The following is a 23821-nucleotide window of genomic DNA, read 5'->3' as shown; positions in this document are numbered from 1 at the left end:
GGTACATGGCTACTTACCTGACATGTTTAAACTCGCTTTGTGAGCGTCGACCTCAGCGCTGTCAAAAGAAGCAATAGGCACATACATCATTTTAAATTTTCTCACGGCCACATCAAACACACAAAGAGTAGATGAGTGAAATTAATGTTAAGGTGTTGTGACTTAACCCACCATTTACAAAATGATGTCAACATGTAATCAACATTAAAATGTACTCATGAGAGGCTTTACATTCTCGTTGTCATACTACATCTTCAAATGTTGGCGTGTATTTTATGCTTACTGCCATCCCTGTGGCTGTAAGGTTCACCCGATATACCTGATCCTGTGCATCAGCTTCATAAAATTTATGAAATTTCATAAACTCTGAAAACCTAGTTTCACATATTCAAGTAGTTCCAAACATACTTAAAATTTTCTTCAGTAATTGAAATGAATGTAAATTTTGTAAATTTCCATCTAAATAAAATTAAAATTCCATTCCTCCCTGGCACTAGCCATATTCCGAGAGAGCCGTTTCTAGCTTGATGGCCTGTCTCGGTCATAAAAATATCTTCTGGCAGAGTTCTGGATGATAAGCATCTCACAACTCATTTCCCACTAAATGGATACCACTCCAGGTGTTTTAATGAGTCTGTAAGTACAAAGTGCACTTCCTGGAAAAAATCGTAAGAGTCATTATGCTTTCTAGTACTGAAACGCACCCCGGCACTTTTGCTGAGGAATTCCTTTGGTCTTCCTTGCAGGGAGGGGCTAGCTTTGGGATGACTTCAGCTGCTACCATCAAAATAAGTGCTCATTCCCCTTTCTTAACATCTCTGCTTTGAGCCTCGGCCTCTTGCATCCGCTGCAGTTGTGTCTTGTGTTAGAGATATCATGAGAAACTGGGTAGATACGGCTGAGGAATAAAATGAGACTCTTAACTAGGTTTTCGTAAACTGGAGTAACAATACCATCTGCGACATCCAAGGACACTATGCACACCAGAAGCATTGCCAAGAGCTTTAGGGTCATACCTGAGTGCTGCTCGGTAAGCAGTGTCTTGTTTAGTGCTCTGTTTCACCTCTCTAGGTTCTCATTGTCATTGTAATGGTGACACAGAACTCAGACAAACTCACAAGGGATTTATTAAGGAAATTGATAGGCTGTGTTGCAACTGAGAAATGCTCGGGATACAGTTGTTTATCAGGACATGTTACAAAGTTCTTTCAGGTCTGCTAATACATGCCCACATGTGTTTACTGCTCCATTGTAATCCTCAACTCGAAGGCATTCGGCTTAAACTCCGTAGGTCAGCAAACCCAGTTCCCTGAATTAAGTGTCCCAAGGCGCGCACCACTCCGCAAGTCAGCATCCTGCACAGAATCACTCGGCTTTGCTTGTCCCATGGGCTAGGAAGTCCACCGCTGTGTCTCACGCTCTGTCTCCGGAGGTTCACTGCACAGGAATCTCAGTCCCGGGACTTGCGCCCACACCCCGTTACCTGGCTCTTGCTGGTAATAGATCCCTCCTGCTTCTCAAGCTTAATTTATATGCCGCAGCAGCAGGGCGGCATTCGAGGGGATCCTGTTCACGATTATGAGGGGATCTTCTCCGTATATCCCTCCACCTTACTAGACTCGTGTAGGAAAAGGTCGTTTAATGGGAGTTAAGAGACTGGCTAGAAGAACCACAGTAACGAATTCCCTGCCCCTGCATTCTCAAGCCTTTTTCCTGTTGTGGCACACAAAAACAGGCCGTGTACAACACCTGGTGCTTGGGGCCTTGATTCACCTCAGACCATGACTAGCACCCAGAGGGGAGCAGTGTCAGGAACACACCTGGAATCCGTGTGAAGTGCATTTATCATTATCTTCATGGCATTCCTATGAGGCAAGCAAATTTACCTATCTTTCAGATGAGTCTATTGAGGCTCAAAGAGATGACATCATTCTCCCAGGGTCACAGGATGTGGCAGAGTTAGGATGGACAGAGGAGCAAGTGATTCCACCGTGCTACTGCCACCAGTCTTGAAACTAAGATGGAGTTTTTCTAGGTGGTGAGCTTGATGTCATAAGACTGGTTGGACTAAGATTGACTTGGGCTTAACTGAAATTTACTATGAAGTACCGGTATGTAGTTCACTACTAAGACAAAATGGCTTACAAAACCCAAATGCCCTGCCCTCATGTGGACACACAGTGAGCCTACAGGCAAAGTAGAACTGCCCCAGTGGGTTTCCAAGGCTATGTAGGAGTAGGAAGCCTCACCTTTCTTTTGCAGAGCAGCCAGTGGTTTTTAAACTGCTGACCTTTTGGTTTGCAGCCCAACATATGCACAATGCTACCAGGGCTCTGAGCTAAGCAAGCCCTTATTTCGAACTTCTGATTGAAAGCATTGTAAGTGTATACCTGTTTTATTTCCTCCCTGGCTTTTAAAATAATGCAGTAAGTCACATCCTAAGCTTCTAAGTTTAAATAACTGAATTTTTAAAAACTGAAAGAAGCCAAGAGCCCCATTGAGCTTCCTGCAGTTCTGGGGGCGACTTTAATAAGAAAGGAGCTCTGGTGGCAGTAGTGCTAACCACAAGGTCAGTGGTTCTAACCCACCAGCTGCTCTGAGAGAGAGATGAGGTTATCTACCCCTGTAAATTCAGTCTCAGAAGCCAAAATGGGCAGTTCTACTCCATCCTATAGGGTCGCTATCAGTTGGAATTGAGCTGATGACAGTGAGTCAGGTTAGAGGACCGTAAGAGTGGAATTGAGACCCTCCAGACTACCTCTTTTCAAGGCAGTTTTCTGAACTAGAACCAAACCAAGAACTTCTGGCAGAACAGTAGCAGGAATGCCATCACTGCCCCAGGGGGTGATGCCACTGTGTGAACGGAATCAGCATGAATACAAGTCCCTCAGCCCCCTCTCTGCTGTCAGCCTGGGATCACATGATCAAAGGTTAAAGACACATTTCCCAGGAAGATCTGAGCTGGCCCTCTGCACCTCCTTCCCGGAGTCCTGAATATGTGACTTCCCAATCAAAACTCAAGGGACAGTAAAAAAAAATTCAATATTAAAATCCTTTGTTTTGTTGGGCTCTTGTAAATCGGTTTGGAGAAATGGCCTTTGGAAACAACCCCTTTGTTCCTTTTGTAAAGAGCAGATACAAGGAATGTGCTGTTGGAGAAGTAAGGGGCAAGTCATTGTGAGTGTCTTGCTGTCACATTCTTTACACGTAATTAAGCAGCACAGGCTGATGGGAGCTGCAGTATGTGTGTGTGTGTGTGTTTCATTCTCACCTTGAAACATCACATGAGAACTTGTAAGCAAGCACATAAACGGCTTTTTAATTTTTTCCAACACAAAATGTAGGGTCTTGAACATACTGAGTTAACATTAGCCAGGGACCCTCTTAGCTTTTGTGTTTTCTTGACAGCGAGTCTGAAAAATGATACTCTATACAAGCAATGTGTAGAAAGACAGCAAAAAGACTGAGCAGGGGTCAGGATGGAACTTCCCTGACCTTGGGACTTGGATTGGATGCTGATGATAGGCAAAGACCACTCCCTTTTCTGTCATTTTGTAATAATGTCAACCTTGTCCATTCTTCCCCACTTGAGGAATGTAGTAGCTGAGTCCTACCTCCTAGGACTGTCATTAGAAGGAAGGAAAACCATGATAAATGTTTCTTAGAGTACCTGACGGTTTAAAAAGAGAAAGGTAAATTCTCTTTAAGACCGAGGCAAGAATTAGTGTCTGTCTGAGAGAGGATATGAAAAGTCTCTCACCCGAGCTGAGCAGAAGGTTAAAGTCCCACAGCCTGAGACAAGCAGAGGGGCAGAGGCAGGCCCAACCCCTCCTCCCCCAAACCCTTCACAAAGTTCTCATAAAAGCTCTGTCTTCTACACCCCCACCCCGACTAGGGAGCCTGTTGATGGATCTGCAACTTCATTCGTCTAGCTGCATACTCAAAACAAAACCAAAAAACCCTGTCGAGTCAGTAACCCTAAACGACAGGGTAGGTAGAACTGCCCCGGAGAGTTTCCGAGGTTGTTTACCAGAGTAGAAAGCCCTCTCTTTGTCCCAAGGACTGGCTGGTGGTTTCCAACTCCCGGCCTTGAGGATCGCAGCCCAGTGCATAGCCCCTGTGCCACTGGGGCATTAAAATCAAATCTAGGCTTAGTCACACCCCCATCTCAGAAAGAGTGGCATCTTTTGTGGCAGGAAGCTTCAACCCACCATTTTATGGTAACAACCTTTATTATTTTTTAACTCTTAATGTCTTAATATCTGCAACACTGGAGCAAATGTGAATTTGAATATGATTTTTGAAAAGTATAGCTTGGCTTTGGGGTTTTGGTTCAATGAAAAGTTAAAGTGAAATTTCCATAGGCTATTAGAATTCAGAACAAAACCGTCCTCATTTGTAGAGCCAAGCCTTCGTGAGAAACTTAAGGAGGATGAAGTGTCTTCTGGGTAGATTTTCCCAATAATTTTAGAGCTTGTAGCACATAAGCATTCTCATAATAAAAAAGCCAGGGGAAAAAAGTTTGGACTGATCCCGAATGTATTTGCATTTTTAACCTTTATAACTGCTCAGAGTATAACATTCTAAAGTTCCTTGTGTTATCTTGAAAGTTATGATATCATTCCACTTGGACTTCTGGGTAAGGTACTTAAATAAAAAGCACACAAATCAAAACCCAAGCCAAACCTACTGCCAGTGAGTTGCTCCTGACTCAAGGACAGGGTGGACCTGCCCCAGAGGGTTTCCAAGGCTGTAACCTGCAGAAGCAGACTGCCCCAACTTTCTCCCACAGCGCTGGTGTGGATACACTACACACACTCCATCACCAAGCTATGCCAGGTTCACCTCAAGATAGGTTTTGAATCCCTGTGCTTCTCCCATCCTGATGGGCAATGTGGCCTCATACCTGGACTCCTGCTAAGGCCCCCACCCACCCCACCACCTTTCTGGACACAGCTCTTTCTGCTCAACAGCATCCCTGATCACCGAGTATCTTGTAAAATGAATGTTTGCATTCTCATTATGCAAATGTAGTCATTTCTGCTTAAGATCCTTTGCCCATTGGACTTAGAATACAGTCCCCGGATCCTTCTTCCCCTGGGGCCCTTCTTCCCGATGCTCACTTCCAGTCACACCACACCTGGCAGGTGGTTCCCCAAACACACCCAGTTTCCTTGGAACTTTTAACCAAGTGGTTTCTCCTTGAAAGGTTTCTGCCCACCCCATCCACCCCTACTTTCTGACATGTCTGTTCAGCTGTCAGAATTCAGCCTACATGTCACTAGTGGTTACTAATTGGGTTGTGATCCACAGGGTCGGCAGTTCAAAACCACCAGCAGCTCTTAGGGAGAAAGACTGGGCTTCCTACTCCCAGGAAGTTAGTCTCAGAAACCTACAGGGGGTCACTGAGTCAGCATTGACTAGATATCAGCAAGTTTAATCTCCTTCAAGCTATCCTGGCACAGCCTCTGTATACTGTGGGCCCCGTTTTTAATTATTGTCATACTGGGAAAACCCTATGTATCTGGTCATACGGCATCCTCAGTGCAGGACCATTGTCTAGTTTGAATTCACTGATGCACAGCTACAAGGCCATGCTATAGGTTAGGTTAGACATGCAGTTGGAATACTAGGGGCCTAGTTTCTGGCTTCAGGCCCAGGAGATGAGAAGTTGGAAGGTAAGGATGGCATTGCAGGAAGACAGAACACAGCAGGAGTTAGAGCAAAGGGAAGCCTGTCCTAATGACTCAGGTTTTTAAACGAAAGCCAATGCTGGCACAATTATTTGCAACCGCATTAGACTGTGAACCCTTTTAAAGCTGACTTCTCATGTACTGGCCACGTCTTGGATCCAACTGGAACGGTCCGAATGTGACGGTGCCAGTGTGTTCCGTTCTATAGACACACAAAAAGTGGATCACAACGCAAAGAAGCTCCTAATGAAGGAGAGAGATGCCTTGAGATGAATAATAAATGTGTTCTTTTCACCTTAAGGTCATTTTGTAAAGAGTTCTATAAGTAGAATTCAGTTTGCTCTTCCCAACTGGACCTTCCTTGGATTCACCAACACTGAACGATTGGATTTTAGCGTGAAAATGGGCTGTGGAGGCTGAGTCATGAAGCTTTTCATCTCCGTTCAGAGATAAAAAGATGGCAGTGACTTTTCCGAGGTCAACCCAAACTAGAATCTGACCAGAGCTGGGTTCTGTACCAATATATTTGACCCTGCTTTCTATCTTTAAAGACCTTGCTTTAGGCTGCAGCGGACATCTTTAATGAGTATAAAGTCAGTTTCTCTGCTCTGATGATCACACCCTGGTTCTGTGATCTTTCTTGAAGTCAGTGTTTTACCATTTGTCATTTAGAGAGCCAGACTGTCTGGTTGGGCTTAGGGTTTCTAAGAGGTTCGACCCCTACTTCGAATTTGTACACCCCCCACCCCACCCACCCCCTGCACCCCCAGCGACTGAATTTGAAGGGGTGGAAAGCCAAGTTCTCAGCAGGGCGTCAAAGGGAACTTGGTTGGAAGCCCTGGCTGGCTGGCTGCATCACTAGTCATGGCCAGACCCAGCCGGGCCTCTGCAAACGCCAGGGCAGCTGGTTGTAATTTGCTCATGAAAGGGAAATGAGGTGGCTCTGAGGCTGATAACACATTCAGAGTGGACTTTAGAACATTTTACATTGTGTTTTTAAATATGGGTGTGTCTGGTGTTCAGCAAATTCACTTCAGGCCAAAGACGGAGGAATCACGTTCCAGGGCTTAGATGGCCCAGCTGGGAAGCTGCCCTAGTTTCCTGAGGGTGCCCTGACTCATTTCCCTCTTCTGGCACAGAGTGAGCATTTCCCCCTGCCTGCTTCTTAGCTCAAGCTGGGAAGGGTGAGTGTGTAGGTCTCAGGGGGTCGCAGAGGGTTTCAGGACAAAATGCAGAGTGAGAAGAGCAGAGGAACTATGGAGCCCCTAGCTCTCTCCCGTCCTTGGGTCTCAGGGACAGAAAGCTTCTCGTTTATTTCTTGGTTTTGTTAATGTTCCCAGTGTAACTGTTTCACCTCCCCTAACACGATGCAGCCTCTATAATGCCGGCATTTCAATACAGTGTCATGGAGACCCAGACCCTAATACCAGTTCTGCCACATGCTGTGTAACTTGTACAGATCGGAGAATCTCTGTGACCCTTGGTTTCCTTTTCGATAAAAGGAGACTATTGTGAGCATCGAGATTAAGTTTACGCTCGTGGTAGATGCCAAATAAATGGGAATTGATGCCTTGCTCAGTTTCAACTAGTTAAATTATTTTGGATGTTCAGTGCTGTGGCTTTATCGGAATGAAGGTGAGGAAGTTGATCCCCAAGGTCCCGCAAGACTTTTTAAGTTCTGATAGTTGTTTGGGGGTGGGGGAGGGGGCGGGAGTCTCACTTTAGGCATTCTTAAATATCGGGGAATTAGCACCTCCCCTAAACAAACTTTCATTTCCCCCAAGACGCCCTTGTCCCACACTTGCTCGCGTCTAGAGGCAGATCTGCAGCCGAGTGGGCAGTCTGAGCTTGGGTCGGTAGAATGGCATCCCGGCCGTGGGAGAACTGAGGCGGGCACAGACCTTCCGGCGCCACCCTTGGACCCGCCAGCTCCTCCGGAGGGCTAGTGGCTTCGCAGGGTCCCGCCTGCTGGAGAGGGCCTAGTCCCGTTGGAGCTGAGAAAGAGTCCGGGGGCACTGCCCCGCCCCTGTCCCGCCTTGCAGCTCCTGGGAGCCACGGGGCGGGACCCGGGTCCCCGCCCCCAGGCACAGCGGAGTGCCTGCAGCACCACGCCCTCGGGCGCCACCCTGCAGGCGTAGGCGGGCTCGGGGCTGTCCCCAGCCGGGCTCACCGGTCTAGCGACGCCCCGGAGGAGCTCTTACAGCTCCGGCCGGCCGTGCGCTCCGCGCCTCCGAGCCCCCACCCGCCGGACTCCGGGCCGGGCGCGCCCTCGGCGCCGCCTCCACCTCCCCTTTCCCCACCCCTGCCCCCGGCCCCCGCCGGCCGCCCGGACTTGGCAGGAAGCGACCCCTCCCGGCTCCCGCGACGCCCGGTAAGTCGGCCAGCTGCGCCAGCTGTGTGCCCCCTGCCCTCCGGGGCAGGGGCTGGGGGCAGGGCCACTTCCGGGGGAGCGCGGTCCCCGCCGGGGCGGGGCGGCCCGCCCCTCCACCCTGGCTGGTCCCCACGCAGCCCGGCTCCAGACTTGACTGCCCGGAGCGTGGGTCCCGCCCCGCCTCCAGCGGTCCAGCTCCCTCTCCATCCTGCGGGACCGCTGAGCACGGAGCCTCCTCCCGCGCCTCGCACATTCTTTGTCGTGGCGGTAGCCAGGCTGGGTCGCCCCATGCGAGCTCTTGACAGAGGTCCTCCTCCTTCCACGATTCCAGCCCCCCCCCAAGGGAGATCTTCGCTCTTTCGGAGATCCGGTCCGCCCTGGTCCAGGTGACACCCAGCGGGTGACTTTCGAGCCCTTCCCGTTAGGACCCGAGGGTCTGGGAGTTGGGGGTGAGGACGGCGTCCTCCCAGAGCTGACCCAGTCGCTCACCGTCCCCCACCACCCCGACCACTCATCTGTGCCTTCTGATCCCTCCGGGCCCAGCATGAGAACCTCTCCGACCCTCTCCAGTTGTTCGGAGGATTGGCGTCTGCAGCGTGGGGTTGGGGGGGACAAAGGCGGTCTTGTCTTGCACAGATTCCTGGGAGAGCGTGCCAGAGCTCCCTTGGGGATGGGGATGGGGACGGGGCGGGGCGTCGACTGGAGTGGGAGGAGGCTGGGTGGGGAACCAGCTCCTGCGCCCCCGCCCGCTCTCAGGAGCAGCAGAGGCAAGCGGCCAGGGGAAGTGCTTTTGACCACAGTGAGTCAGAAATAGACCCAGGCTTCTGTCACCCAGTCAGTCGCAACATCCTCCCGCCGAGGTAGTTTTAGAGGTGGGAAGTGGAGCTATGCAGTAGTTAGAGACCGCCACCCCCACCCCCACCCCCGCCCCCGCCCTCAGCTGGCCAGCACGAGTGCTGAGGAGGAGAGCTGCCCAGCACGGGACACCCTTGTGCGTGCGATGAGCAGCACGGGGAGAGGAGGACCTGGGGTGAGGCGGGACAGTGTGTGTCTAGCAGCTGGGGGTGGGGAGCCGGCTCTGAGATCTCTATGGGCCCTGGGGAAACCTTCCACCCGGGCATGGCACTGTGGCCATCCCACGTTTGAGAAATGCCTGCATGGCCAGTTTCCATGGCCTCCAGAAGGCAAGCTATGAACTCCTGCCCCCTGGGCCCCAGGGTGAGCAATGCATTAGACTGAGAACTGGAGGCTCCTTGGGCGTCCCAGTGCCCTCAATGCCCAGGACTGCTGATTTTTCATTTCCAAATTTGGCAAATTTCATTCTGAGTGCTGTGACCGCAGCTATCTTTGAAGATTCTTGGGTGGTGGTGGGGGGAGGTAAGGAGGAACAGAGTCAATCAGATAGGGAACCCAAACACACACCCCCTTTCTCCAACCTCCCTTTCTCTCCTCTCCAACAGCCACACTGTCTGTGACAGCTGCTGCCCTCCCTGGGAGTTCCAGGACAATGGCCACCCCCCCCAACCCAGCACATGCCTACTTTGAGAGCTTCCTGCAGGCCCAGCTGTGCCAGGATGTGCTGAGCAGCTTTCAGGGGCTATGTGAGACCCTGGGGGTGGAGGCCGGCGGGGGGCTGGCCCAGTACCACAAGATCAAGGCCCAGCTGAACTACTGGAGTGCCAAGTCCCTGTGGGCCAAGCTGGACAAGCGAGCAGGCCAGTCTGTGTACCAGCAGGGCCGGGCCTGTGCCCACACCAAGGTGGGTCCCCAGGAGGGGGAGCAGAAGTGGGGGGCATCAAGGAGGGGGACAGCATTTGAGGCCTCCTTGCCCTGTGTTCACAGTGCCTAGTGGTGGGCGCTGGACCTTGTGGGCTTCGGACTGCTGTGGAGCTGGCACTGCTGGGGGCCCGAGTGGTCCTGGTAGAAAAACGCACCAAGTTTTCCCGGCACAATGTGCTCCACCTCTGGCCCTTCACCATCCATGACCTGCGGGCACTCGGCGCTAAGAAGTTCTATGGGCGCTTCTGCACGGGCACCTTAGACCACATCAGTGAGCACCACATGGTGGCCTGAAGTGGGTGGGAGAGGTTGTGGGGGCAGGAGGCTACTGGGTCAGTCAAGAGGCAATGTGGGCAAGAGGGACTTCAACCAAGTGACCCTCAGAGCTCACACTGAGGCCCTTGGAGGCTGCCCCTGTTTCTGATGTCCGCCTCCCTTCCAGGCATCCGGCAGCTGCAGCTGCTACTGCTGAAGTTGGCCTTACTTCTGGGAGTGGAAATTCACTGGGGTGTCACATTCAGCCACCTCCAGCCCCCTCCCCAAAAGGGTAAGTATTCCTCTGTTCCCAGAAACCATACCCACCAGGGAGATCTTGTCTGTGGAAGAAACAGGCCAGGGTTGGGAGTCAGCTGAGTCTACCTTTCTAATAGGGTGACTTTGGGGGATCCACTCAGCCTCACTTTGAGCATCTGTAAAATGGGGGTGACGTTTTCTTTCTAACCTCCTTTCTGTGGCTGTTGTGAAGGTGGAACTCGATAGACAACGTGTGACTGCTTTCTATACTCTCAAGACCTTTACATATTTATTTTAATGATCTTACTGGCTTTCCCTGGGAGTGTTGAGGTGGGGGGAGGGGTTACAGGCTTTCACCCTTCTGCCTCTCACACCTTCTGCCCTAGGGAGTGGCTGGCGTGCCCATTTCCAGCCCAATCCCCCGGCCCAACTGGCCAACTATGAATTCGATGTCCTCATCTCAGCTGCTGGAGGTAAATTCATCCCTGAAGGTGAGTGACTCCCGTGGGTGTTCGAGGCTGTTCCACCCTTCATCCGTGATGCAAATGGTTTGAAACTTGGCACAGTGTCAGCAACAAGGGGCTGTGACATAACAGTTGTTAGGAGGGGGCAGTGTTTCATTCCGTTGTTCAGAGGGTCGCTATGGGCTTGAACCGACTAGAAGGTATCTACGACAACTAACTTTTAAAGACTTAGGGCTCAAACTCACCCAGTGGCCCAGCCATCTGCTTTGGTAAAGATTACAGCTGAGAAAACCACGTGGAGCAGCTCTACTCTGTAACACGGGGTTACCACGAGGCAGAGAGCCATGAGGCAGAACTGACTCACCAGCAGCAGGGTTGGGTTTTGGCTTTTTTACCTCTTGTCCTTCAGCCACTACCCACCCTGGACAACAACCCCCTCTCACCCCCCACCCCACCCCCAGGCTTCACAGTTTGGGAAATGCGAGGCAAGCTGGCCATTGGTATCACAGCCAACTTTGTGAACGGGCGCACGGTGGAGGAGACGCAGGTGCAGGAGATCAGTGGCGTGGCTAAGATCTACAACCAGAAGTTCTTCCAGAGCCTGCTCAAGGCCACAGGTGGGGGACCCTTCCTTGGCCTGCTTGTGGTCTGGCTCCCTCCACTTGCTCCCTGTGGTGGCCTCTGTCCAAAAATCTCACGCCCTCCCACCTCTGTGGCTTGGCAATAAGTGGGAGAGAGCCTGTGCCCCGGGATATTCGGCAGGCCAACCTGCATGACCCGGCCTGGAACTCTCTCTCGGAGTGCACGTGCCCGGAAGCAAGACTCAGCTTGATTCTTCCCACTCCATCGTGTTCCTTTCCTCTGGATTCCTTTATAGGAAGGGCTTTAATAGAAAACCACAGAGATCCACAGCCCAAGTGACCCTTCAAGAGGATGCCCTGTGTTTACCATGGCTACACACCACCCTGCCTCCCTCGGGGTACACACCCCACTTTGTGAGCCCAGGCTGGCATGCACAGCATGGGACTGTGAGGTGCAGGTCTCCCAGCTGCTGCCCTCGCCCTCGCCCTGAGACAGATGGCCCCTGTGTGCCTGGGAGCCTGCTCACTGCCATCTGCACTCAGGTTCCTGCTGTCAGGTCAGGTCACCCTGGGGTTTTTTGGAGAGTTGAGACACACACACGTCCTTCTCCATTCTCGTCCCCAGGCATTGATCTGGAGAATATTGTGTACTACAAGGATGACACCCACTACTTCGTGATGACAGCTAAGAAGCAGTGCCTGCTGCGACTGGGGGTGCTGCGCCAGGTGGGACCCAGGCCCGGGCAGGGAGGGGCGGGGTGGTGGGGTCCTGGGAGGAAACAGCCAAGATGGGATAAGGAGGGGCCTCATCCTCTCCTGCCCATGCCCCACAGACCCCTCGGGTTTCCATGGTGACTGGTGCCATATTCAGAGCTAACTGCCTTCTACGGTCACTATGCAGGCAGGCCGAGATCACTCTCTCACGGTGGGTCAAAACAGGTGTGTGTCATCATCATTAGCATCACCTTTAGTGCAAGAGAAGACTCAAATATTTTCGATGATTTGGAAGTCTGGGTGCAGCAGGGGAAGGTGGCTGTGGTCAAGGCTTCCGTTTCCAGTGGGAGTTGGCTTAGTCCTTTCTAAGTGATGGCAGATTTACAGAGCGCTACAAGGCCAAGGAGAAGTTGTCCTACGTCGGGTGTTCCCACCCTTTCTGGCCCGGGACTTCGGGGACTGCCAGTGTAAGCTCCCCGAGGGCAAGGACTTTGGTTTGTCATTCTTACGGCCAATACCCAGTGCCTTGAGTGGTGTCTGGTGTGTAAGAAACAGCAAGTGACTGTGGAGAGACTTCCCTAACTGCCTGTTCTGTGCCTGCTGCCCCGTGGGGAGCCATGCAGGTCTTTCCCCATTCACTCAGGGGGACCTTGAGAGAGAGGCCCGGTTCCTTGAAATGGTGAGGTACCTGAGGCTCTGAAAAGCTCCTTGTTTTTGGTCCAAAGCAAGTGTATGTGGCAGGGCAGTGCCTGGGGCCCTCAGTAGCGGGGTGAGGCAAGACCTGGAAGATTAGGTACCCCCACTTTGCCTTCCATTGCCCTGTGGCCCCTTCTCTCCTCTGAATCTCAGTCCGTGCAGCCTGGGATGGGACTGGCTGTTGGTCCCCCACTGGATCTTATCTGTTGGCCACATAGGACTACTCGGAGACCGATCAGCTCCTGGACAGTGCCAATGTGGATCCCGAGGCTCTGCAGCGCTTTGTCCGGGCTGCTGCTGACTTCGCCACCCATGGCAAGCTGGGGAAGCTGGATTTTGCCCAGGATGCCCATGGGCGGCCAGATGTCTCTGCCTTTGACTTCACAAGCATGATGCGGGCTGAGAGCTCTGCGCGTGTGCAGGAGAAGCAGGGTGCCCGTCTGCTACTGGGACTGGTCGGGGACTGCCTGGTGGAGGTGAGGGTGCCCAGGGGGGCCCTGACTGGGGAGGAGGGTGGAGTCTCCTGCTGCTTGGAAAGACAAGGACTGCTACTAAGGGGGTACAGGATTTCCGGGTGGGAGGAGGAAGTTTCCTACTAGGAAGAATGAGGGGACGTTGCCCCAGAGCGCCATCAAGTCCCTTCTCACTCATGGCGGCCACATGTGTGTTGGAGTGGATCTGTGCTCTGTGGGAATTCCAGGCGTTAATTTCTCAGAGGGAAACCGCCAGGCCTTTCCGCCAAGCCCTGGTGGCGTAGTGGGTTACATGTTGCGCTGCTAACCAGAAGGTCGGCAGTTCAGGACCTCCGGCTTTCTATACCCATAAAGATTTACAGTCTTGGCAACCAACTCACAAGGGCAGTTCCACCCTGTCCTGTAAGTCGCTGTGAGTTGGAATCAACTCTATGGCAGTGGGTTTTCTTCCAACGATGGACTGGCAAGTCCAGCTTCTCAGTTAGCAGCCAAGCGCGGTAGTTGTTTGTGCCACCCAGGGAGGCGGGGTCTGCAGGTCTGCTTGTTGAGGAAGGAGGGACTCTTCCATGTGGAAGTGAGAAACTACCTGGTGTGGGGAGGGGAGTCCCTCCAGTCTGACCTTGGGGCCATCTAGGCTAGGGGGTCTTCTCACGGGACCCTCGCGAAGCTTCTGACTGTCCCTCTGACCCTGCAGCCCTTCTGGCCCCTGGGCACTGGAGTGGCCCGGGGCTTCCTGGCCGCCTTTGATGCAGCCTGGATGGTGAAGCGGTGGGCCGAATGTGCTGAGCCCCTGGAGGTCTTGGCTGAGCGGTGAGGCCTGAGGACACTGGGGGTGGTTAGGGAGAGGGGCTGGCAGTCTTGAGGGGTGGGGGCTGATGGCTGTCCTCCCACCCGCCCCCAGTGAGAGCCTGTATCAGCTCCTGTCACAGACCACCCCAGAGAACATGCATCGCAACATGGACCAGTACGGGCTGGACCCAGCTACCCGCTACCCCAACCTGAACCTGCGGGCTGTGACCCCCAACCAGGTCAGACTCTGTCCACCTTGGGACTTCCCTGCAGGGCTTCCCCTCTTGTGTAGACCCCTCCTCCACGGGTTGAGGTGGGGGCACGGTCAGCCTGACTCACGGCCTTAGGTGCGAGAGCTGTATGACGTGGTAGCCAAGGAGCCTGCGCAGAGGAAGAATGACAAGACCGACTCCGGAAGGCTGGGCACTGGTGAGCCGCCCCTCCTCCACAGGGCACTTCACCTATGTACCAGCACACTGGGGTGAGGGGGTGGGGGAAGGAAGGCGGCAGGACAGGCCTCTGGGCATCCCAGACCCTTTCGGCCCACAGCCTGCCGCCTTCCAGGTGGCCCCACTTTATTCCAAAAAGGGGTGGTTTAAAATGAGAAAACTGGCATGGCAGAGGCGCCACCTTAGACGGCACCTACCCCCACCTGTGGAGAACACCACCCCTCCACACTGGCTCCCAGTGCAGCGGGGCTGGGACACAGCAGCACCTTCTCTCCCTCAGGCACAGGCACCCAGGAGGCGCTGCTACGCTGGTGCCAGGCGCAGACCGCTGGGTACCCAGGGGTCTGCGTCACCGACTTGTCCTCCTCCTGGGCGAACGGACTAGCGCTGTGTGCCCTGGTGCATCGGCTGCAGCCCACCCTGAGGTGAGTCCGGGCTCAGACAGGGGTGGGCCCCTTCTCTGACACCCCCTCTCCCTTTCCTGCCCTGGATGCTCTGCTTGGGGCAGTGAGGAATGGAGCCAGGTTGTTGGTGGGAGGTGGCATGCCCATTGAGGCCCCAGCTCCACCGGTTCCTAATAAGCCTCGGGCCCACACTTCACTCCCTAGAGAGGGAATTCTTGCCCCCTTGTGAGAGTCACACCCAATCAGATAGGAGCGAGTTTTATGAATACAGGGTGTCCCCCCTCCCTCCGCAGAGCAGAGCAGCTACCAATGGGTGGGTGCTAGCAGAGGGGGAAACTCAGAACCCACCCGAGTTGCTCTTCTTTTTGGGTCCCCTTCCTCTGCTGGTCCTGTCTCTTCCCCCCCACCCCCACCCCAGTGGTGACAGACCTTGTCTCCACTGGCCGTCTTTGCCCTGTGCCCACAGGGAGCCCTCTGACCTGCAGGGGGTGGGAGCTCTGGAAGCAACCTCGTGGGCTCTGAAGATGGCAGAGCAGGAGCTGGGCATCACGCCGGTGATGTCAGCTGAGGCGATGGTGGCGGGGAGTGACCCGCTGGGCCTCATTGCCTACCTCAGCCACTTCCACAGCACCTTCAAGAACAAGGCCCCCAGCCCAGGTGACCTGGGGAGGGAGGAGAGAGAGGTTGAGGGAGCCTTCTCAGAGCCCCCCTGGGGGACAGGACGGTGGCGTCTGCACACAGGGCAATATCAGCCTCATTCCCCGCTGACAACCTACTCTATGCAGGCCCTGTCAGCCAAGGCCCTGCGGGGACCTCCAGCGCTGTCCTGTTCCTTGGCAAAATGCAGAGGACCCTGCAACGGACCCGGGCCCAGGTGGGGAGAGAGCAAGGTTGGAGCCAGCAGGCATGCCCAGTGGAGAGTGGGGAGGGGTGGGGGTGGCCCTAGGTGGTGGTGGGAGGCCATTCAGAATGGAGGAAGTGGGGCTAGGAGCTTGGAGCCCCATGCTCAGGGGCAAGGACTTCTTGCAGGCAAATGGGGAGGATTCTGGTGGCAAGAAACGTTGCCTGGAGGTAAATTCGACCAGGGGCTGCATGGCCTCTGTCCCCTGTTCTATCCTCTTGACTTGGTAGCTCATTCCCCGTGCTCCCTGCCCTCGACCTTTAACTCTCCTCCTGCCCTGCCACTCCCCTCCCGCTCCTGTTCCTGCCCATTCATCTGTATGTACACTCCTGCCCCCACCAGTCCCACCACCACCCTCCTGGCCTGAGCCATACTCCCTCTCAGGCAGAGGCTGAGACTCCAAGTACTGAACAGCCACCTGTCCCAGAGCCCAGTGTACCCCTGACGCCCCCACCCCAAAGCCCAGAGGTGAGAGTCAGCCAGCTGGTGGAGACCTGGGTTGGCTGGGGCAGGGCGTGCCAGGGGGAATGTGGCATCTGGCCCTGGGTCCATGCAGCTGACCTGGTGTCTGGGGTGCAGGCTGGGGCAGAGGCCCTGTGCGCACTCTGTGGGGAGCGGCTCTATCTCCTGGAACGTCTCGGTGCGAACGGCCGCTTCTTCCACCGGAGCTGTTTCCACTGCCACGCCTGTGAGGCCACGTTGTGGCCAGGGGGCTATGGGCAGCATCCAGGAGACGGTGAGTGGACCTGAGAGGCCTCCAGAGGGACTTGGGGGCTGATGCCATTATCTGGCCAAGGAGGTCCAGGGTGGAGGGGACCCGGGGTTCTGGGCAGGAGGCAGAAACAGGCCCTAGATGGACTTCTTTGCCTGTGACTTCAAAGTCCTTTCTGTCTCCTCCAAGGTTCCAAATGAAGGAAATCTGAGAACCTAGGGAGGCGCCCTGGTGGTGCAGTGGATCCAATTGTTGGTCTGCTAACCACAAGGTTGGCAGTTCAAATCCACAAGCCGCTCCTCAGCGGAAAGATGAGCTGCCCTGCTCCCGAAATTCAAAGAAGAATCCTAATCTCTTTTCTCAAAACCAAACCAAACTCACCGCCATTGGGTCAATGCCAGCTCATAGCAGCCCTAGAGGACAGAGAAAACTGCACCTGGGGCTTTCTGAGACTAGAGCTCTTTACAGGAGTAGACAGCTGTGTGAGTCTGGGTAGACTGGAGAAACCAATCCAGGGAGACTCATACATGTAGAAGAAAGAGCTTTATATTAAAGAGCAATTGTACATTAAGAAAACATCTCATCCCAGTCCAGATCAAGTCCATAAGTCTGATATTAGCCCATATGTCCGATACCATATAAATTCCTCTTCAGACTCACACAACATATGCAATGACGCCAACTGCAGGAAGATCACAGGCCAGTGGGTTACAAGCCTTGTGGATCCAGTGGCTGTGGAAGCATCTCAACGCTGGCTAGGGTCCCCACATGGCTTCTCCAGCTCCAGGGCTCTAGTGTAGCTCCATGTGTCTTGTCAGCAGCAATGTCTCGCAGGGAGTGAGCCTGTGTCTGGCCTCCAGTGAGCTATTTATCTCCGTTTGTGCCTCCCAAATGAGGTCGTTAATCTGCGACCTGATTGACAGGCTAGACTCCACCCCTTCACTCTTAACAGTCTCAAGTTGACAACAGATTACGTTAACTACCACAACAGCCTCCTCTTTCTCCCAAAGGTTTCGCCATGAGTCAGAATTGACCTGGTGGTGGCAGTGAGCTTTTTGGTTTAAAGGAACCAAAATGGAGGTTGGCAGAAATGCACCTGCAAATCCAAAGCCCCGCTCCCTCTTTCACCTCACACCTACCTCCGTCTCATGCCTCCCTCCTCCTCCTCCTTCCCCCTTTCATCAGGACTGTACTACTGCCTCCAGCACCTGCCCCCGACAGGCCACCAAGAGGACAGCAGAGGCCCCGAGAGCCCGGTAAGGTGGTGGATGTATGTTGGGTGGACACAGGATGTAGGGGGTGTGAATGTCTCCAGCCTTGCACTTTGTAAACTCTGTGAGGGCAGGGATTCTGGTCTGTCCGATTCATTGGTGTGTCTCCAGCATCCGGAATGTGGGTGGGCACTGCTCGGGAAGCAGGAAATGTGGAGCACTCTAAAAGGGGAGGCCGTGGCCCCTCACTGACCAGATCATATGGCTTTTCCAGGAGCTATCCACCCCAGGTGGCAGCCTGCCATCAGCCCCCTCCTTACCCACAATCCCCCAGGCGGGGGCCGGTCCTGCTGTGAGCCCCAGCCAGCCCACCCGCCGGCTGATCCGCCTCTCCAGCCCAGAGCGACAGCGGTTGTCCTCCCTCAGTCTTACCCCCGACCTGGACATGGAGCCCCCTCCCAAGCCCCCTCGAAGCTGCTCGGCCTTGGCTCGCCAGGCGCTGGAGGGGAGCTTTGTAGGCTGGGGAGTGCCAGCCCAGGGGCCTCCAGGTAACTATCTGTCTGCCTCTGCTCACAGATGTGCCGCCCCAGGTCTGGGGTGCCGTGATGGGTGGTGGTCCTGCTCAGGGAATCCTGGGGGGGATGGAAGGAGTTGGTATGGGGATCCCAAGCCATGTTTCTCTTCTCTGCTCAGGGCTCCCTAGCTCAGCCCTTGAGGACTTGGAGGAGGAGGGAGGGGAGAGCTCCCTCTCCAGTGAAGAGGAAGAGGAGGAGCAGGAAGATGCTGCTCTGGATGAGGCCACAGAGCAGGTAAGTGGGAAGAACCCTGGCCTCCACCGGACGCCTCCATCCCCGTCCACTGGAAGTCGACACCATGCTCTCCTGCATCCTGCTCTTGGATTGTCCTTTTCTCTGAGTCTGCCTCCTTCCTGTCTCTGGACCTCCGCCTTACTAGAAGGCACTCCGCGTCCAGTCCAGTCTTTTCTGCCCCTCCCAAATGAGGCTTCCCCGGGCCCCATCCCTCGGGTGGGGGTCAGTCCTACCCGCCGCTGACTGGTCTGGCCCTGCCTCAGGCCCTGCTGATGTTTGCCAAGAACTCAGGCACCCTGAGCAAGTACCCAACGTGGCGCCGCACCCTACTGCGCCGTGCCAAGGAGGAGGAGATGAAGAGGTTCTGCATCGCCCAGGTGAGACCCCGCAGTTCCTGGAAGTTGTGAGTTCCCACACTGGGGGTCCGAGCCCCCTTGGTGCAGCATGTGCAGCCCTCTGTCTTGTATCTTTCAGGCCATCCAACGGCGACAGAATGAGATCGAGGTTTCTCTGAGGCAGCTGGAGGAGGAGGGCAGGAATCTGGAGCGGTCCTTGAGGCGCCAGAGCAGTGAGTGAAAATGAGGACAAGCTCAGACACCACCCCTGTACACCCCACCTCCTAGCAGTGTGTGCCCCACCCCCCACCCCCATCCAACCACAGCAGTTGGACATGCCTCATACCCATAATGCTACTCTATCTCTGGGCTCTGTCTCTCCGGAGCCCTAGGCTGGAGACCTCCTGACGACTATGTCTTCCTTCTTATCAGGCTCCCCCGAACAGCAGAAGAGGCTGTGGCTAGAACAGCTGCTGCAGCTCGTTCAGAAGAAAGACCAGCTGGTGGAGGAAGAGGCTGAGCTCATGATCAAGTAAGAGGCGGGGTGTGCTGGCAGTGAGCTGGGCCCCAGCCAGGGCCTAGGGGTTCCCTAGAAGCTGTGCCTCATCTGTCCCCAACCCCCACAGGGCACAGGAGCTGAACTTGGAGGATAAACAGAGGCAGCTGGACCAGGAACTGCGAGGCTACATAAACCGGGAAGGTAGGTGGGATGTCAGGAGGGGCAGGCATGGCGCTGGTGTTGCGTGAGCCTCGTGGTCTCAGAGAGGGCTGGTATACCCAAACCAGTTCAGGGGGACACCGGAGGATGGTGCTCCAAGGCCCCCACCTCACCCTTCAACTGCCCCAGAGCTGCACCCTCCGGCACTCGTGTGTTTCCCTCCCCAAAGGCACTGCTTCTAAGTCAGGCTGGAAACCACGTGTGTTAACGGACCGCATTTTACTGACGGGGACACAGCCCAGGGTACAGAAGCCAACGCCAGGTTTGGGTTGTCTCTCTCAGCTTCCCCTTGTTCCTTCAGAAACCCTGAAAACGGCGGCCGAGCGGCAGGCTGAGCAGCAGATCCTGCAGAAGCTGGTGGACGTGGTGAACCAGCGAGATGATCTCATCCGCTTCCAGGAGCAGCGCAGGCTCAGCGAACTGCCCCTGGGGTCCAGCACCCAGCGCTAGGTGGGCTGTCTGCCTCCGGCCCACAGTGCACCTCCCGCTGTGTGCGCAGGGCCAGGGCCTGGTCTCACACAAGCACAAGGCGACGGCACCCTGCTATCTAGGCTGCTGGGAGAGGCCTCACTGTTTACAATAAAAATGCTCCTGCTCACATAAAAAGCTCCTGTTGCCTTGTTGGCGGCTAGAAGGGATGTAGTCGCATTGTGGGTTACATTACCCACTAGGCTGCTTGGGCAGCAGCTCAACATCACCAGCCGCTCTGCAGGAGAAAGAAGAGGCTTTCTTGGCCCGAAAAGAGTCAGTCTCAGAAACCCACAGGGGCGGCTGTGCTTTCTTTGACCAGGTCATGGCAGTGAGGATTTTTTTGAGAAGGGCAGATGATATGTAGGAGCCTCGTGGCCTATATTGGGGCAGTCACTCTGACTCCTGGCCCGTCACTGCCCCTCCAAAAACCAGGGTAGAGGCACGAAATACCATCAAGCTTTATTGTTCTACAGCTCTGTTGTCCAGCTGCTGCCTCAGGAGCTGGGCTGGTCGAGGCCTAGAGCCCATGTCCTGGGCATCCCAAGCCCTGCCCAGCACATGCTGGAGCTCAGCTTGGGTCTTCCACAAGCCTTTGGCTTCTTGCATGTGGAAGAGGTAGACGGCGCCTGCCCCCAGCACCATGCCCACACTGAGGCCCAGAAGCAGCAAGGCCACTTGTCCGCTGTCCCCACCAGCCACCAGTGCACACAGCAACACCAGGAACAGAAGTCCCCCGCCAACCACACAGCTGGCGAAGGCCAACCACCAGTGAGCTTGAGCCAGACCCAAGCCCAGCTCCATGCAGGCCTCCTTTAGCACTGTGACCAATGGCGGCATCTCTGCTGTTTCTAGAACAAGGCAGGGTGATGGGGCAAGAAAGGGGGTCAGGGTCCAGGGCCTGTATTGAGTGGGGAGGCAGAGGAGAGCTTGCCCAGGGGAAGGGGTGGGGGGTGGGGGGACTCACCACGGGCCAGGCTGGGGCTGTCCTGTGGGGGGCTGTGTCTCACACACAGGGTTGCCATGAGAGCCTCATGATCAGAGAGGGGGGTGCCACCGAGAGGGTCATGGCCTGTAGTGGTTTTGAGCGTCTTGCAGGAGACGCAGACCCCAGAAACTGCCTAGGAAGAGTGAGGGCCAGAGAGCAGCTTACACAGGAGGGCTATTTCCCCAAGAGCCAGCTCTCAGTTGTCCCTCCTCTAAGACCAGTCTGGGTACACAGGAAGCACACAGGCTGGTGAGGTGCCCGGTGGTGGAGGTGCAACGAGGGCGGAGCCTGACCTTGTACAGCACGTAGTCGATTCGGATGCCAAAGGGGAATGGCTGCAGCTCCTGCTGGTTGACGTAACAGTTATGCGGCACCATCGTGCAGCCTTCCTCACAGCCCTGCGTGCACAACGGTTTGCGTGAGAGAAAGGGAGTGGGGGGCCAGGATGACACCTAGGCGTTCCTGAGGGAGGAAGTAAATGAGCCAGGGCCTCACCTGGAAGTCTTGGGTCTCCAAGTAGGCATCCTGCAGCCCTGTCCACTCCTTCAGGAGGCGGCAGCCCAGATCTTTTGGGTGCAAGTTGAGGTCCCCACACAGCAGAATCATGTCTGCCTTCTTGGATGTGTGGCTGGAGGAAGCCAGGTGGATGAGGCTGGAAGTCCTCCAACAGCTTTGGCCTGTCAATGGTGCCCTGGCCACCCCTCAGCCCCTGGGTCCCATCCCTCTTCCCAGTCAAGCCCAGGCTCACACACTGGATGAACTGGGCCAGTTCCCAAGCTTGGGCCACACGATGTGCTAGGTAGATGTCCCTCTGTCGGTTGTACTCTGCATGGAGCTGAGCCAGATAAAGCAAGATCGTGACAGATAAGACAGTCCCAGGGGCAAAGTCTGAAGCTTCTGTCTGTTCCCTGATGTTCCAGAAGAGGGTTGCCTGCTGTGACTTTATGAGCCCCACCCACCCACCCACCCAACCTCACACCCAGGCCATACGGCCAAGGCGTGTCAGCTCTCCTCCTCGGGACCAGGTGGCCTGTCCCAGCCCCGGCACTGGGCTACACTCACATGAGTCACGTAGGCATTGACCACCAGCCCACTGAGATGAAGCACCAGCAGCCCCACAGCCTTCCCACAGAACCAGTCGCCATGATGGACCTGGGGGTCGGAGGGTACAGGGACTCAGGGCACTGCTACCCAACCTCTGCCCATCCCCTGCAGTGCTAGGAGGGCCGCCCCCTCCACTTTACAGTCCTGGCGGCTGGGAAGTGAGAAAGGAGGTGTAGGAGGTCGGTAGTCAGGCTCACCATGTAGGGGTAGCCATTGAGGGTGTAGACATGCTGAGCGAGTTCCTGGATTGGGTGTTTGGAGAAGACGCAAAGGCCACTGCCAATTATTCCACTGAAAGTCAAAAAAGAAAAACAAAAACCAAGTTCGCAGCCATTGAGTTGACTGCCATGACTCAGTGAGCCTAGAGGGCTGGGTAGAACTGCCCCTATGAGTTTCTAAGAAGAGCCCTTTCTGGGAGTAGAAAGCCTCGATTTTCTCCTGAGGAGCGGCTGGTGGTTTCAAACTGCTGACCCCAGTCAAGCCCTGCTTAATTGCCAGGAAAGACAGGAAGAGAAATGCTGGGCCCCACCTTCCTTCCTCCCTCTCTTCTCTGTCGTGGGACCAGCCCTGGAACAAGGGACAAACCTCCTGTGTTGGAGATTGGGATGGCCTAATAAGGCTGAAGTTCTTCCTGCTCCACCCAGGAGGGGTGGAGGAGGTGGAGGCACCTGAGGGAATGGTTGCTTCACCCAAGCGCCTCCTGGTCTGACAACAGGCTTCCAGGTGGGCAGCCTTCTTACCTCCTGAAGTAGTGTGCAGCTGGGTAGGTGGGCAACAGCTTCTGTCGCAGGGTCTCGAAGTCCTCCTCACTCCACACCTGAGGGAAAGGGTTAGGGTGCCAGGAGGGCCCCCTCCTGCATCCCTCAGTGCCCCTCCTGCTCCCTTGCCCCAGTCCCATTACCAGAGCCCGCCACTTTACCTCCTCCAGCAGAGCCAGATCAAAGCTCTCGACGTTCAGAAAGTCTCCCAAGCGCTTCAGACGGTCTACCCGGTCCTTGCTACAGTAGGGAATGTTCCTGAAGGGCAGAAGGGCCAGGGGAGCTGCCCATTGGGGGAGGTGACCACTGGGGGTGCTCTGCCCTCCCTCTGGCAGCAGGCCCCTCCAGCGCTGAGCCTCGGCCGTGCTGGCTCCCCAATGTGCCGCAAGACCTTAGATCAGTGTAGGATCCTGGCCAGGAGGCGAGGCAGGCCCCCTTGCTCCGACTGCCGGACGCCCTAGACACCACGGGTTGGCCACACTCACCAGCAGTTGAGGTTAAAAACCCTCAGTCTCAGGGAGAAGTTGGGCTTCATGGCGGGGCCGCTCTGGGGACTGCAGGGGTGGCTCGCGGTTCCCAAGGCTGCCTGGCCGAGACGGGCAGGGAGGGCGCCAACAGGGGCGCCGCCTGGATGTCACGCCCCGACCCCGGGCGGCTCAGCGCCGGGGCTCCAACGCGGCCTCCTTTCCCTCGAGTCTGGCCTGGGGGGCGCGCGTCCCGGGAAGGGCGCCCGCGTCTCCCGGGCAACTGGCCCTCTCGGCCACTAACTGGCCGCGCGCCGCCAGCCAAACCGGAAAGAAGATCTGCTGCGAAAGCCCGGCGCTCGCGGGGCCCGGGGGAATCCCGAGCCTGCGAACGCCCGCAGGGTGCTGGGCTCCCCGACGCTGCGAG

The 23821-nt window shown here is 55.5% G+C and overlaps 2 protein-coding genes across 2 annotated transcripts; one reads left to right on the top strand and one right to left on the bottom strand.

Moving 5' to 3' along the window:
• The first annotated feature begins 8048 nt into the window (after positions 1-8048).
• MICAL1 (microtubule associated monooxygenase, calponin and LIM domain containing 1) lies at positions 8049-20212 on the top strand. The gene is made up of 25 exons (XM_045294635.1): positions 8049-8064; positions 9525-9823; positions 9907-10114; positions 10286-10390; positions 10743-10847; positions 11282-11437; positions 12027-12127; positions 13030-13287; positions 13979-14094; positions 14186-14312; positions 14421-14502; positions 14803-14947; positions 15393-15583; positions 15712-15800; positions 15956-15997; positions 16212-16295; positions 16407-16563; positions 17725-17795; positions 18025-18298; positions 18444-18559; positions 18823-18936; positions 19034-19127; positions 19327-19426; positions 19521-19594; positions 19914-20212. The coding sequence occupies exons 2-25, from the start codon at positions 9572-9574 to the stop codon at positions 20060-20062; spliced, it is 3210 nt and encodes a 1069-aa protein (XP_045150570.1). The 5' UTR covers positions 8049-8064; positions 9525-9571; the 3' UTR covers positions 20063-20212.
• SMPD2 (sphingomyelin phosphodiesterase 2) lies at positions 19813-23534 on the bottom strand. Its single transcript, XM_004702177.2, has 10 exons — positions 23416-23534; positions 23092-23188; positions 22913-22989; positions 22370-22463; positions 22131-22220; positions 21821-21903; positions 21564-21696; positions 21362-21466; positions 21048-21201; positions 19813-20931 (listed from the first exon to the last, which is right to left on the bottom strand). Exons 1-10 carry the CDS (start codon positions 23463-23465, stop codon positions 20543-20545), a joined length of 1272 nt encoding a protein of 423 aa, XP_004702234.1. The 5' UTR covers positions 23466-23534; the 3' UTR covers positions 19813-20542.
• Positions 23535-23821: the final 287 nt, after the last annotated feature.

This window comes from Echinops telfairi, unplaced genomic scaffold (assembly GCF_000313985.2).
Source record: "Echinops telfairi isolate 266 unplaced genomic scaffold, ASM31398v2 ScPeMD7_3533;HRSCAF=4204_0, whole genome shotgun sequence".
Classification (NCBI taxonomy): Eukaryota; Metazoa; Chordata; class Mammalia; order Afrosoricida; family Tenrecidae; genus Echinops; species Echinops telfairi.
The sequence above is the reverse complement of the archived record's forward strand: the minus strand, read 5'-3'. Positions and strand labels throughout refer to the sequence as shown.

Coding starts and splice junctions, on each gene's coding strand:
- MICAL1 (XM_045294635.1), top strand. CDS start 9,572: ATGGCCACCCCCCCCAACCCAGCACATGCCTACTTTGAGAGCTTCCTG. Junction 14,503..14,802: donor CTCCGGAAGGCTGGGCACTG/GTGAGCCGCCCC, acceptor TCTCTCCCTCAG/GCACAGGCACCCAGGAGGCG. Junction 15,801..15,955: donor TGCAACGGACCCGGGCCCAG/GTGGGGAGAGAG, acceptor GACTTCTTGCAG/GCAAATGGGGAGGATTCTGG.
- SMPD2 (XM_004702177.2), bottom strand. CDS start 23,465: ATGAAGCCCAACTTCTCCCTGAGACTGAGGGTTTTTAACCTCAACTGC. Junction 22,221..22,369: donor TCAATGGCTACCCCTACATG/GTGAGCCTGACT, acceptor TCCGACCCCCAG/GTCCATCATGGCGACTGGTT. Junction 21,467..21,563: donor TGGAGACCCAAGACTTCCAG/GTGAGGCCCTGG, acceptor TTGTGCACGCAG/GGCTGTGAGGAAGGCTGCAC.